The 14,337-nt window shown below is 41.1% G+C and overlaps 1 protein-coding gene across 1 annotated transcript; it reads right to left on the bottom strand.

The window, feature by feature from the left end:
- Positions 1–660: 660 nt before the first annotated feature.
- On the bottom strand, positions 661–3,725 carry LOC123519596 (keratin, type I cytoskeletal 9-like). The gene is made up of 2 exons (XM_045281017.1): positions 3,650–3,725; positions 661–2,912 (listed from the first exon to the last, which is right to left on the bottom strand). Exons 1-2 carry the CDS (start codon positions 3,698–3,700, stop codon positions 1,539–1,541), a joined length of 1,425 nt encoding a protein of 474 aa, XP_045136952.1. The 5' UTR covers positions 3,701–3,725; the 3' UTR covers positions 661–1,538.
- Between the last annotated feature and the right edge of the window lie 10,612 nt (positions 3,726–14,337).

Here is a 14,337-nt window from a genome sequence, read left to right as displayed (position 1 = left end):
CACACACACACACACACACACACACACACGCAGAAAGAGACGGACACAGACAAATACGTAGAGACAGACACACAAAGGGGGAAAAAAAAGACACAGCATTAGACAGAGAGACAGATGGACGGGAAGATAAAGAGGCAAGCAGGAAGGCAGTCCATATTCTACCTGCGTCTAAATCTTCTCTTTGTTGCAAGTGTTGGAGTGAAAGTATTGTGTCTAGCATCGCCATGGAGATTGGTAATTGACTGTGATGTTATGTTGTTACGTTACGCTTGTTGCAACGAGAGAGAGAGAGAGAGAGAGAGAGAGAGAGAGAGAGAGAGAGAGAGATGGACAGATATTTTGATTAAGGGAAAAAATATGTGAAGAGTGATGGAATTGAACGTGAGAGGAAATGATATGAGAAGAGGAAGGGAATGTAGTAAGAAGGAATGGGAGAAAATTGTGGACTGTAGAAGAAAAAGGAAGAGAAGGAAGGTAATGCGGAAGGAAGGAAAGGAGATAGGGAAGAGGGAGAAAAAGGAGAGGAAGAAGGAAGAGTGTAAAATATAAAAAAAAAAGAAAGGAAGAGAGAGAGAGAGAGAGAGAGAGAGAGAGAGAGAGAGAGAGAGAGAGAGAGAGAGAGAGAGAGATTTTGTAGGATATAAAATGGAAACAACCTTATCGATGAAACATAAACAGTTTATTTCATCTTTATCACAGTGTCACAATCTTCAGTAAAGACTTGACAGAGACACAGAATACAACTAAGTCTTCTTGGCATTCAGATAGATAATACTAGTAATAAAAGTCAGTAAATGGCAATAGTAGTAGTAGTAATAGTAATAATAAATACAGTTGTAATCTTAATAACAGAAATAGAAAAATAGTCATTCAAAAAAAAAAAAAACAAAGACTAGTGAATGACAAGTACAAAAATAAACTAGTTATTCATTACTAGTCTTCGTTATCTGAATAATTTGATGTGGTACTCAATTACACGATTTTTTTTTCATGAACTTTTTTTTTTATCTCTATACCACAAAGTATTATTCAGACTACCTTCTCTTTTTTATCATTTTTTTCTAACATACATACACATACTTTCTTCACAACCCGCGCTTTTATTTTCTGAGTGAGATCCGCGGAACCTGTGGCGATTGCTGTCTTGAATGTTGAAAATTTTGGTGGGGAGAAGTTCTACGGGGGAGAGGGGCGACAGGGAGGGGAGGAAAAATGGCTGTCTGTGTGTATGTATGTGTGTGTTTGGTTGGGAAGGAGTGGTGTTGGCAGTGGAGTAAAAAAGATAAGGAGAGCCATGTCATGAGAGGTTTTGTTGGGATGAAGAGTAGTGTTGAGTGTGAGAGGGGTGAGGGGAGTGTGGTGTTCGGTGGGGTGTTGGGAGGGGAAGAAAGTATGGCAAGGATGAAGTAACTCTAGTTTGGAGGGTTGGACATGGACTAGGGCTGGTTGGGGAAGTGTAATGTTTGGCGGGGAGGGATTGGGGAGGGTTCTGGGGTTGGAGTATCAAGGGTATATAGGGTACTTGTGGTTAGTAGTGCCTAGGTCTTGACGAACAGGGCCTTGGAGGAGTCATCCGATTCTGAGATTGATTCTGATTGATGGGAGCCTTCTTCTACCTCCACCACCACGTCCTCTGGGTCGCTCGCCGCGTAGCTCAGGTCCCTTCCACCGCCGCCCACCACTATATGATCCACGTCATTCACCTGAGGCACTCCATAGGCGGTCTCCACCACCCCCACCCCGCTACCAATACCAGCACCACCATAACCGCCTCCAATTCCGCCACTAAAACCGCCAGTACCACCACCAATACCACCACCAATACCACCACCAATACCACCACCAATACCACCACCAATACCACCACCAATACCACCACCAATACCACCACCAATACCACCTACAAAACCGCCTCCAGCACTGCCACTAAGACTGCCAACACTTCCACCACTAGTAGCTCCAAAACTGCTGCCAATACCGCTTGTACCGCCAACACCAGCAGTACCAATACCGATACCAAAACCGCCAGCACCGCCAGTGCCCTGGAGGTCAATGCCAAGGTCGTCGAATCCCTGCTCCTGGAGGTCCTGGTCGTCCTTGTAGTTGACGAAGTACACGCTGGGGGTGGAGGGAGGATGTGGCGGGATTTGCACCACTCTCTGCTGTTGTTCCTTCAGCTTGTTGAGGACGAGTAGGACGTTCTTGACCCGCGGTGCTGGGATGACGAGTGGCTCCGGGTCATCCTGTGGCTCCTCGGGCCTGATGATCACCACGTTGTGCAGCACCTCGGGCTTTGGCAGCCTGGGCGGCGGCAGGACCGCCCTGGGGCGTTCCGGGGCAGCGAAGACAAACATTCTGCGGTGAACCACGGGCAGCACGCATGACCCATCCACCTGGAGCACCTTCCCCTCGTCGCAGGGGCCCACCACGTTACCTTCGCCGCCATGCACTACACCCAAGTTGCCACTCACCACGCCGCCATCTACTACTTCCACAGGCTGATCCACCACGCCGCCAATTCCACCACCGTTGACCACCACGTCGGAGCCGCCAAAAGAACCACCGCCAGGACCATGGACCACCACACCAGAACCTCCGAAAGAACCACCGCCTGGACCACCAGAGACATGGACCACGTTAGGACCATAGGGACCCGCCCCGCCAGGATTCCCGTATTGTCCCCCAAGGTTGGATATCAAGGGACCCCCGAAGTTACCATTTCCAACTGGTCCGGAAATTGAGGGGCCCCCATATTGGCCTCGTGTCAAGTGGAGGGTGTCTAACTGTCCCCTCCCGTACTGGCCGCCCTGATTGGGTAGGATGTTGTGGGACACGAAGGATGGTGGTCCATAGTTCTGTCCCAAGAGGGACGCCGAAGTGCAGGATAGCAAGAGAGTAAGAAACGCAGTGACCTGGTTGGAAGAAAGGTGTGTTAAGATACGTAATACTGATACACACACACACACACACACACACACACACACACACACACACACACACACACACACACACACACACACACACACACACACACACACACTTCATTTGCGTCTCAGTAATTCATTTATGTCTACGTCTGGGATGAAAAAAATGTATGGAAAGTCCAGTTTTTGTCAGGGAAAGTATGTCAGCACATTTTACGATCTCCATTCTCAAAAGTCACGCGGCGATGTGTCCTTCAGAAAATCACAGCATGTTTTAGAAATTCTATGCTGATGAGAAGCAAATGAAGTATAGATAAAAAAGATAATGAGAGAAAAAGTTTTGAGTATTCTATTAAGGAGACGTGGTACTAATATAGGAAAGAGAGAGAGAGAGAGAGAGAGAGAGAGAGAGAGAGAGAGAGAGAGAGAGAGAGAGAGAGAGAGAGAGAGAGAGAGAGAGAGATTGAATTAACTAATCAATATTACAGACGACAGAAAGACGTAAGTTAATCTCAAAAGTAAGTGATTAGAAAGAGAGAAAAGTGGAAGAGATAAAAGAAAAGACAAAGAATGAGAATAAAAGATAGAAAGTCAAAATAAACAAGAGAGAAGTGAGAAATTACGGTGGGAAATATCGATGAGAGAGATAGTGAGATAGTGAGAAAGTGAGAGAGAGAGAGAGAGAGAGAGACACTTCTACCACTCATGCCCAGAACACAACACACCTCGAGGTATTCCATGGCTGCAGTGTGTGATCTTTGCTTCCTGCTCCACATCTTATATACCTCCTTCACATCCACTTTTTCCTCCACCCTCCCTCTCTTGGCGTGGCGGTAAGAAGCTTGTATTTTGTTGGTCATTTACTGGTTAAAAGTGGAAAAAATCTATTTCGTTTTTCGTTCCTTTGATGTCTCATATTAATATATTTTTTCTGTTGGAATTTCAGTTTGATGTGCTTTCACTTCCGATGATTAGGTAATGTTTGTTTGAGCTGTATGTGTGTGTGGGTGGGTGGGTGTATGTGTGTGTGTGTGTGTGTGACATTAGGGTAGGTAGAAATATTGGCAGTTTGTATATATGTTTTTGTAGGCTGTGTTCTGATTGGGTAGTTGGGAATTCTTGGAAAGTATAATACTGATTTTTGTTTTGTGTGTGTGTGTGTGTGTGTGTGTGTGTGTGTGTGTGTGTGTGTGTGTGTGTGTGTGTGTGTGTGTGTGTGTGTGTGTGTGTGTAATTCACCTCGGTTGCCTGCTGGTCACCCAGCCAGTCTTCCCCATTACGGAGCGACCTCAGAGCTCATAGACCGATCATCGGGTAGGACTGAGACCACAACACACTCCACACACCGGGAAAGCGAGTTACATCCCGTACCTATTTACTTCTAGGTGAACAGGGGCTACACATTAAGAGGCTTGCTCATTTGCCTCGCCGCGCCGGGATTCGAACCCGGGCCTCTCGATTGTGAGTCGAGCGTGCTTGTGTGTGTGTGTGTGTGTGTGTGTGTGTGTGTGTGTGTGTGTGTGTGTGTGTGTGTGTGTGTTGTGCAGTGAAGGTAGTGTTTTCTTTTTTTTTTTTTTACCATAAAAAAAGGCAAAGAAATAACCAAGAACTGGATATCAAACTAATCAAACCATCATGTTTTTCCTCCATTAATCGCCTCAGTTTTGGACTTTTTGCCTTAGTTGCATAAAAGGAAACATTATTTTTACTTATTTTTTAACTTTCCTGTAGCATATAACCTGTTTAGGGAACTAGTAATAATTGATACCATTGCATTTTATTTATTTCCAGTTACATAAGTAGTTGTCAAGAATTTACGATTTAAGAACTTGTTTAGAAAGTTACAGACAAGTATGCAACGTGTTTTAGACAATATCACCATCATCACCATCACCTATATATTTTTTACCCTGCTAATTTTTTTTTCACACTTTTTTTTTCTATCTCAAAGTGACACCAATCTATCGCATCAACACTTTTCTATACACCTTTTTCCCCTCTTGTCGCATGACCTATATACTCCACAAGTCAAAAACACCTTACAACTCCCCTCGCTACAGCCACCCTTGCAATTCTATACCTTTTATAACTCCATAGAAAAACACGGCCCAGTTCGGAGTGCGTCGACCCAGGAACTACAAGGTGATGGGGAGTGATTCATGAGTATGGAGTTTGATCCTTTTTCAGTCACTTTTTATCGTAGGTGACACAGAAAGGTAAATGTACATGCGAAGAAATCCATGTTAAGTAGGTGCTGAGGTGGTGAATAGCTTGTAGTGATAATAATAGTGGTGGTGGTGGTGGTGGATGTAATAATGGTATCTGTTTTTTGGTGGTGGTGGTGGTGGTGGTGGTCTTATTGTTATTATTAAATGACACAGAAAGGAGATGAAAATACATGCGTGGAAGTCGTTGTTAAGTAATTATTGAGGTGGCAAATAGCTTGTAGTGCTAGTAGTAGTGGTAGTGGTGGTGGTGGATGCAGTAATGGTATGTGGTGGTAGTGGTGGTGGTGGTGGTGGTGGTGGTGGTGTTCTTATCGTTAATATTTGAGTTCTCGTTTCCGTTGTTCAAGTTTTTGTTCTAACTTACGAAATGAGAAGGAATATACTCGTAGAAGGCAAGAAATGATAGATATGATAAGAATAAATTGAATATACGTATGAAATAACCTGGATATAATACAATCGTGCAAAGAGAATAAATGGCAGGTCAGAGCGGAATATGAAAGGAAAGGAAGCTCAATAAATAAAGAAGAAAAAAAATTGAGGAGTAATTGTTAAGTTTCGATAAGATAAAAAAAAAATCATAAAAACTTAAAGTAATAAAAGAAACAATACAAATAATAACACTAATAACAAAGCAACGAAACACTTGCTCAATAAAAAAACTGAACTAGAAACGACGTTAAACTAAATAAATGACGAAGTGATGGCGATAATAATGGCGGTAATTGTAACAGAGACAGGTAATGGAGAAAGGTCAAAGTTAAACTGGAAATTTATGCTGGAAAATGATGACCAGCAGAAAACTTTCCCTTTCTCAAACTCTAGAGGGAAAGGAAGAGAAGGAAGAGAAGGGGAAACTAACAAAAAAGAACGAAAAAAGAAGTATGAACAAGGAAAAAATGACAGGAAAGTAGATTACCTGAACTTGCTTGCTTGAGAGAGAGAGAGAGAGAGAGAGAGAGAGAGAGAGAGAGAGAGAGAGAGAGAGAGAGAGAGTAAAGTTGGATTCATAATTTCCAAGTCATTTCTTAAGACGGACCGGAAAAGAGAGGGGGAAAAAGAAAGGAAAAAAAAGAAAAAATAGATAAAAAGCAAATATAGCGATCCTGTTTTCTTTTTGCTTGTGTGTCCAGTTGTCATGATTTTTTTTTTATTCCGGCCCTCTCAAAATCAGGTTACTTTCACTCTCTCTCTCTCTCTCTCTCTCTCTCTCTCTCTCTCTCTCTCTCTCTCTCTCTCTCTCTTTCTCTCTTTCTCACTTTCTCTTTTAGTTACTTACGTGCTCTCTTTTCTTTGTTTACGTGCTCCCTTTGCCTTTGTTTACGGTTCCCTCTTTCGTTTTCTTTATCTTCCTTTCTCTCTCTCTCTCTCTCTCTCTCTCTCTCTCTCTCTCTCTCTCTCTCTCTCTCTCTCTCTCTCTCTCTCTCTCTCTCTCGTGGTTTGATTGTTGTCAGGTTTTTGTTCTTCTTCCCCTTCCCTTCCTTTCCACACTTCCTCATTCCATTCTTTCTTTTATTTGTTTCTTTCTCCCTCCCTCCCGTCATCCTCCCCTCCCTTCCTCTATCCATCCTTCCCTCCCTTCCTTATTTACTTCTCCTCACGTATTCCTTGCTTACTCACTTTATTCTTTTCTTTCTTTACTGTTTTCTTACGCTTCCTTTATTTCCGCTTTCTATCTTCCATCTCATTTATTACAACTTTTCTTATTATTTCCTCAGAGTTGCTTCTCTTATTACACTGTGTCTCTTGCTTCTTTCCTTTTCTCTTTTGTCTTTCTCTTTGCTGTTTCTTTTTCTTCTCCTCCTCTCCCTCTCTCATCCTCTCTCCCTCTCTCCCTCTCCCCCTCTCTCCATCGCTCTATCTACTGTTGACTCTCTCAAGAAGGTAATTAGGAAACACGAGAACAATTATTTGCTTATGGCAGGAAAAAACGAGGAAATTACTGGATGGAATGTGTGTGTGTGTGTGTGTGTGTGTGTGTGTGTGTGTGTGTGTGTGTGTGTGTGTGTGTGTGTGTGTGTGTGTGTGTGTGTGTGTGTGTGTTGAGACAGAGACACGGCCTTTAAATTAAGTGATATTTATGGCTCAAGTCAAAGATATCTGCCCAAAGTGTTTATTAGCTTTCTCCTTCATTTAATTACGTTGATATCTCTCCTCGAACACACACACACACACACACACACACACACACACACACACACACACACACACACACACACACACACACACACACACACACACACACACACACGAAATATTGAATACATTATGGCCACATCTAAGGCAACTGTACATTTTCCAGTCCATCTCCGCCCTCATGGTAGTCACGCCCACACTCCGCCCACTTTCCCACTCCACATACCCATCCACCCACCCCACATATCACGTGACCCAAAGAAACCACAGACGTCCTCTATTGTTAATCTTCCACCCTTGTCCTCTCTTTCTTCTCTTCCCTTCTTCATTTCCTTTCTCTTTTCTTCCTCTCTTCTCCGTTTTCTAGATTATTCCTCCTTTCTCTCTTTATTTTTTTCTCCTTTCCTTCTTCATTTCCTTATTCTTCTCCACCTCGCTTTTTTTTCTTTATTCTTCTCTCTCTCTCTCTCTCTCTCTCTCTCTCTCTCTCTCTCTCTCTCTCTCTCTCTCTCTCTCTCTCTCTCTCTCTCTCTCTCTCTCTCTCTCGTCCTTATCTTTCCCCTCTCTTCTCCCTCTGTATATAATTTTCTTTTTATTTTATCTTTTCTTCTCCTTTTCCTTTCTTTTCTCTTCCTTTTTTTCATTTCCATACTATTGTCTTTTCCATCTTTTTTTTATTTCTCCTTTTTTCCTTTATTCTATCCATTACTTCCATCTTTATCCTTTCGTTGTATTTCTTTCCTTAAATTTGTTTTGTTTTTAACTGAATTTCTATTTTAATTTCTCTTTCGTTTCTCCTCACATTTCTTGTCATTTTATCTCCTCTCATTCGTCCCCTTCACTTCAATATCCTTTGTTCTCTCTCTCTCTCTCTCTCTCTCTCTCTCTCTCTCTCTCTCTCTCTCTCTCTCTCTCTCTCTCTCTCTCTCTCTCTCTCTCTCTCTCTCTCTCTCTTCTCTCTCATCTCTCTTCTGTATTTTCTTTTTGTTATATTCCTGTTTCTGTACCTAACCTCCTTTCTCTCTCTCTCTCTCTCTCTCTCTCTCTCTCTCTCTCTCTCTCTCTCTCTCTCTCTCTCTCTCTCTCTCTTCCACTTCTCATCCACAGGAGATAATTCTTCACAAAAGTGTTAATTTTACTTTACAAATTACCCAAAATTATTCATAAGGTTTATCTTTTTTTTTTTTATGTGAAATCCAAACTTTAGTAGATTTTTATAGAATTTCATAAGAGGAAAAATTTATAATAGTAGTTGGTGTGTTTCAAGGATTTTTTTTCGTTCCGTTTTCTGTGTTATCGTTCATGTTCTTGATTTTGCTTCTTTTTCATCTTTGTTTATTTTTTTATTTTATTCTTTTCTTCCTTTCTTTAACTTCTTTTTCTTTGTTTTTCCTCCTTTCTTCCTTCCTTTTTATTATTATTATTATTATTATTATTATTATTATTATTATTATTATTATTACTACTACTACTACTACTACTACTACTACTACTACTACTACTACTACTACTACTACTATTACATTCGTACCTTCTCTTTCACAGGTACAGGATCATTAGGGCTCCGTGTCAAGTGAGTGTTACCTGCCTCACCTGCTTGCTTCCTCTTAATTAATTATCACCTGCAAAATTGATGAGCTTACCTTGTCACACCGTGTTCATACTCTCTCTCTCTCTCTCTCTCTCTCTCTCTCTCTCTCTCTCTCTCTCTCTCTCTCTCTCTCTCTCTCTCTGGTATAATCCTCTCCTCGTGACTCAACATTTTTTTGGGAGTCAGAAATAAATAGACAATCAGCTTTTTTTTTTCTTTTTTTGTCTTTTTATCAGCTCTTTTTTTTTTGTTTGCATTACTCTTTTTGCCTTGGTTGTTATTATGGTTATCATGTTGCTTTCTTGAGTGACTTGCAAGATACATTAGCATTGTTGTTATTGTTCTTCCTCTGCTTTCTTTCCTTTCTCCTCTTGTCTCTTCTCTCTTTTCCAATTTGTTTTCTTTTTTTTTTTTTTCTTGATCTTCTTTTGTTTTTATCTCATTGAATTGCATTGTACTGTGATTTTTATTACTTTTTACATATTTTTTTGCGCATTTTTATCAGTTTTCATTTTTTTCTGCCATTTGTCGATAAAATACGTCTAAAAAGTCAATATATTCACCTTTAGCGTGTGTCTGTCTGTGTGTCTGTCGAACTGTCCATCTATCTATTGATTTATCTGTTTGTTTCTGTCTCTGCCTGTCTGTCTGTCTTAATGAGGGGGTTATTTGTATGTCTGTCTATACTCTCTCTCTCTCTCTCTCTCTCTCTCTCTCTCTCTCTCTCTCTCTCTCTCTCTCTCTCTCTCTCTCTCTCTCTCTCTCTCTCTCATCTCCTATATTTATTTTCCCATTTTCTATGTTACTTTTCGCTAGAGAAATAAAAAAAAACACTAAAATTACAGAAATGGGCAAGACGAATCGGTTTGTGGCGCCTTTTTGGTCTCTTTGGTGCTTGTGTGTGTTTGTCTGTCTGTGTGTGTGTGTGTGTGTGTGTGTGTGTGTGTGTGTGTGTGTGTGTGTGTGTGTGTGTGTGTGTGTGTGTGTGTGTGTGCCTTGGTTTTCTCATGTTTTAGTTTCGCTTTTTGTAATTTTTCTTTTATTTGTATTTTTTCACACCTGTATTTTTTTGCACCTGTTCCGTCTCGTCCCGTTGCGTGCGTGAGTGACGATGATTTAGAGGAATGGATGACGTGTTGACTTCTCATTTTCTTCTTCTTCTCTCCGTGTTTGGTGATGTTTGCTTAGGCGTAATGTTCTATTAATTATTTTTCTCCTCTTCTTCCTCCTTTTCCTCCTCATCTTCCTCCTTTTCCTGTCTCTCTCACGTTCAGCCTAATTATCTCTTTCTTCATTTCCTATTTCATCATTTTTTTTCTTCTACGTCTCCTCTTCTACCTTTCCTCTACACCTTTGACCTTCTCTCCCATCCCTTCCCTTCCCTTCCCTTCCCTTCCCTTCCCACATACCTTGTCTTTCACCTACATTCCTTCAGTTCTTTTTGCTTTTTTTACTCCTACTCTTCTTCCTCTTTCTATTTTTTTGTTACTTGCTTTGTTTTTCTATACACTGGTTTATTAATCTCTTTTTCTCTTCTTTGTCGCTTTTATATTCTTATTTTCTCCATATTCCTCTTTTCGTTTTCTCTTTTTTCTTCTTTTTTTTTCTCTTACCCTTAAATTTCTTACGGTCTTTCGTTTTATCATTCATTCTTTTCTTCTTTTGATATTATTTTCTTCTCTCTTTATTCTTTACCGTTTTTCTTCCTCCGCTCATTCATCCTTCCTCCTTCCTTCGCCCTCCCTTATTATCCTTCCTGCCTGGCTCCTCCTACCTTGATGGTCACCTGCCGCCAATTAGTCTGTCAAGGTGTTGCTTGGATGACTTCTTCAACAATGATTACCTTTCTTCCCCTCCTCCTCCTCTTCCTCCTCCTCCTCCACCTCTCTCTCTCTCTCTCTCTCTCTCTCTCTCTCTCTCTCTCTCTCTCTCTCTCTCTCTCTCTCTCTCTCTCTCTCTCTCTCTCTCTCTCTCTCTCTCTCTCTCTCTCTCTCTCTCTCGTCTTCCTCATTTTCTTCCTCACAAAAAAGTTTCATGTTTGGCACGAGTGTGTGTGTGTGTGTGTGTGTGTGTGTGTGTGTGTGTGTGTGTGTGTGTGTGTGTGTGTGTGTGTGTGTGTGTGTGTGTGTGTTTTAGGTACGCGCCTGTCTAAACAACTTAATTATCTTTTCGAAGAGTTGCGTGAAAGTTGTGTCAATTTCAACACTCACTTTGTTTTGTCTTTTTATCTTTATTGTTATGGAGTGATAACAAAACTATACTCTAAGTCTGAGTCTAAGCAATAAATATAGAGGGTGCAAGTGAAATTAAACCTGGAATGTCCCGTCTACTTGTGTGCACTTGTTAGATTTACCTTAGTTTTACGTGGTTCAAATTTCATAATGTATTTTAACATTTACTCGCTTGTCTCAGGGGTCATTAGCGCGCGTGTCTCCTTCAGAAACACATCATCAGTTCAAGTAGCGGCAGCTGTGACAGAGTACCAGGCGTGGGTGCCTTCAGGGCGTGTAGAGACCTGAGTAGGCATTTCTTGACTGAAACTCTCGCCAGTGTAACTCATCGACACTGAGTCATCTACACTGTGGCCTCCCAGAGTAGCACCATGGCCCCTGTAATCTGCCAGAGTGAGATCTTCGTCGCTGTGGCCTCCCAGAGTAGTAGGGGAGACCGGGGCAAGTTGGCAACAGGGGTAAGTTGGCACACTTGAAATAATTCAAATATTTACCGTTAGATCGGTTTGTAATTCATACCATAGGATCATCACTTGCTTCCGCAGTCACCAACAAGCTACCAAACCAAGAGGTTGCAGGGCTTGACTGGAGTGAGGAAAAAATTGATTTTGATGCTGGTAAGTAAATTTTCATTCGCTTATATTGTTTGCTCTAACATGCATGTGGTTATAGATGAGAAATATCCAATTTAGTCATAATTTAACTTAGTGTTTAATGATTGTTTACCCATATAACAGTCCATATTAGGCTTCTTAATATATACTAAAACTGTTTATTTATGATCATTGGTATGGATGGGGCAAGTTGGCTCAACAAAAACGGGGCAAATTGGCACAGTGCCAACTTGCCCCACTTTACTATTTATATAATTTCCGTTTTCAGATTATATTTGGGTTAGGCTACATTATGTTTCTGATTAATTAATGTTGATATATTTACTTTCATGTACAATACTTTTGACTTTTCAGAAATGGTTCGAAGCTACAAACGGAAAACTGAGAGGGCCTCTATCCCTGCCGACGTTATATTGGGGGCTGCTAAACGTGTTAAGTGTGAACACAAGCCAATCAGAGGAGTTGCAAAGGATTTCGCCATACCATTTCGAACACTAGCACGTTATTGCAAGAAGATAACTCATGAGCAACTGAAGGGTGAAGATAAAGCAACGCTTAGAGTAGGCTATGCTGCACACAGGAAAGTCCTCTCAGATGATCAAGAAAAGGAACTTTCTACATATCTTAAACAAGCAGCAGATATTTATTACGGATTATCTGTGAAAGAGGTAAGAAAGTTAGCCTACCAGTTTGCTGAAGGTGCAAATAAAACTTTTCCTCCATCATGGAAAGAAAACAAGATGGCTGGTTCTGACTGGTTTTCTGGATTCTTAAAAAGGAACAAGGACCTTTCCATAAGGTCTCCAGAGGCCACTAGCCTCTCAAGAGCAACAAGTTTTAACAAAACAAATGTTGCATTATTTTTGATAACCTGCAGTCTGTCCTTAATCGGCATAATTTAGGTCCTAGTGACATTTGGAACATGGATGAGACAGGGTAACAACAGTACAGAAACCCAATAAAGTTGTAGCACGCAAAGGCTTCAAACAAGTAGGTAAAATGACTTCAGGTGAAAGAGGAACTCTTGTAACAATTGCTGTTGCAGTCTCAGCAACTGGCAATGTAGTTCCGCCTTTTTATCTTCCCTAGAGTGCATTTCCGTGACCATTTCATTAACAGTGCTCCTCCTGGTAGTTCAGGAGCTGCCAATCCATCAGGATGGATGAAGGAGTCACATTTTTGGAGTTTTTACAACATTTTGTAAAGCACACTAAATGTTCTAAGGAAAAGCCAGTTCTTTTGTTATTAGACAATCACGGCTCGCATTTGTCCATACAGGGCCTTGATTTTGTAAGGTCAATGGCATCACTGTCCTTTCATTTCCACCACACTGCTCACACAGGCTGCAGCCACTTGATGTTAGTGTCTATGGACCTCTGAAAAAATTAGTCAATAGAGCATGTGACTCATGGATGACCACACACCCTGGATCTACTATGACCATCTATGACATTCCAAACGTAGTGTCCACCGCTTTCCCACTTGCTGTGACGCCACATAATATTTTGGCTGGGTTTAGGGCTGCTGGAATTTCACCCTTCAACAGAGACATATTCCAGGATTCTGATTTTTTGGGTGCTTACGTGACTGACAGACCAGAGGAAGATCAACAAGAAACGCAAGTGTTTCAGGCCAGCGAAATCAATGTTCAGCCTGCGACAAATTGCCTGGACGGCAATGACACACCAAGACCCTCTACTTCTGGACTCTGTGGGAAGAAAGCCCCAACTCCTGAAGAACTGAGACCATTGCCTAAAGCTGGTCCCAGGAAGGGAAGTGGAATGAACAGGAGGAAACGCTCTTCTGCCATTCTGACTGACACTCCAGTGAAAAAGGCACTAGAAAAGATATCAAAAGAAAAATGCACAAGACAAAAAGAACCTTATTTCCAGAAGCAAAGAAGAAGCAATCAAAGAAATCAAAACGTGTTCATGGTGACGAGGAAAGTTCAGATGAAGAGGACAGTCTCTGTTTGGTATGCATGGAACCTTTTTCCAAAAGCAAACCACAAGAAGTGTGGATACAGTGTATAATGTGCAAGTTGTGGGCCCACGAAGGCTGCACTGATAAAGATTTGTTTTATACATGCCCCAACTGTGACTCAGACGATGATTTAGATTAAGTTCACCTTAAGTGTTAAGTATTCTGTGCAATTATTACCTTGAAGTGCAGTTATATTCAATAGGATGTATGACACCTAGTCAGTTTTTATTTTATTTTATAAAGGTTACTTTCTTTACTAAGAAAAGATTTCTAAGTTTCTATGGAACTGAATATTCTTGAAATGAAACATTATGAATACGGTATATACTCTGTATCTAAATTTACTGTTACATATTTCTAATTTGCTAGAAATATTTGCTGTGCCAACTTACCCCATAGTGTGTGCCAACTTACCCCGTACATGGGGCATGTTGGCACAGGCAAAATGTTTTTTTCGAAAGAATGCTGTGCTTTTGTTTCGAAAGAAAATTATTTTTTTATTAAATGAAAAGTAAGAGGAAGATTTATATTTTTCACTGGAAATAAAAAATTACCAAAATACTTTGTTGTTTTTCTTCCATCACCAAAAATGTAAAAAGTGTGCCAACTAGCCCCGGTCTCCCCTACCAT

This window comes from Portunus trituberculatus, chromosome 45, assembly GCF_017591435.1.
Source record: "Portunus trituberculatus isolate SZX2019 chromosome 45, ASM1759143v1, whole genome shotgun sequence".
NCBI classification, from domain to species: domain Eukaryota; kingdom Metazoa; phylum Arthropoda; class Malacostraca; order Decapoda; family Portunidae; genus Portunus; species Portunus trituberculatus.
The sequence above is the reverse complement of the archived record's forward strand: the minus strand, read 5'-3'. Positions and strand labels throughout refer to the sequence as shown.

Bases quoted from the DNA above. Each gene is read 5' to 3' on its own strand.
- LOC123519596 (XM_045281017.1), bottom strand. From the start codon at position 3,700: ATGTGGAGCAGGAAGCAAAGATCACACACTGCAGCCATGGAATACCTC. The intron at 2,913-3,649 runs GTGTGTTGTGTT...TCTTCCAACCAG, and splicing joins CAGCCATGGAATACCTCGAG to GTCACTGCGTTTCTTACTCT.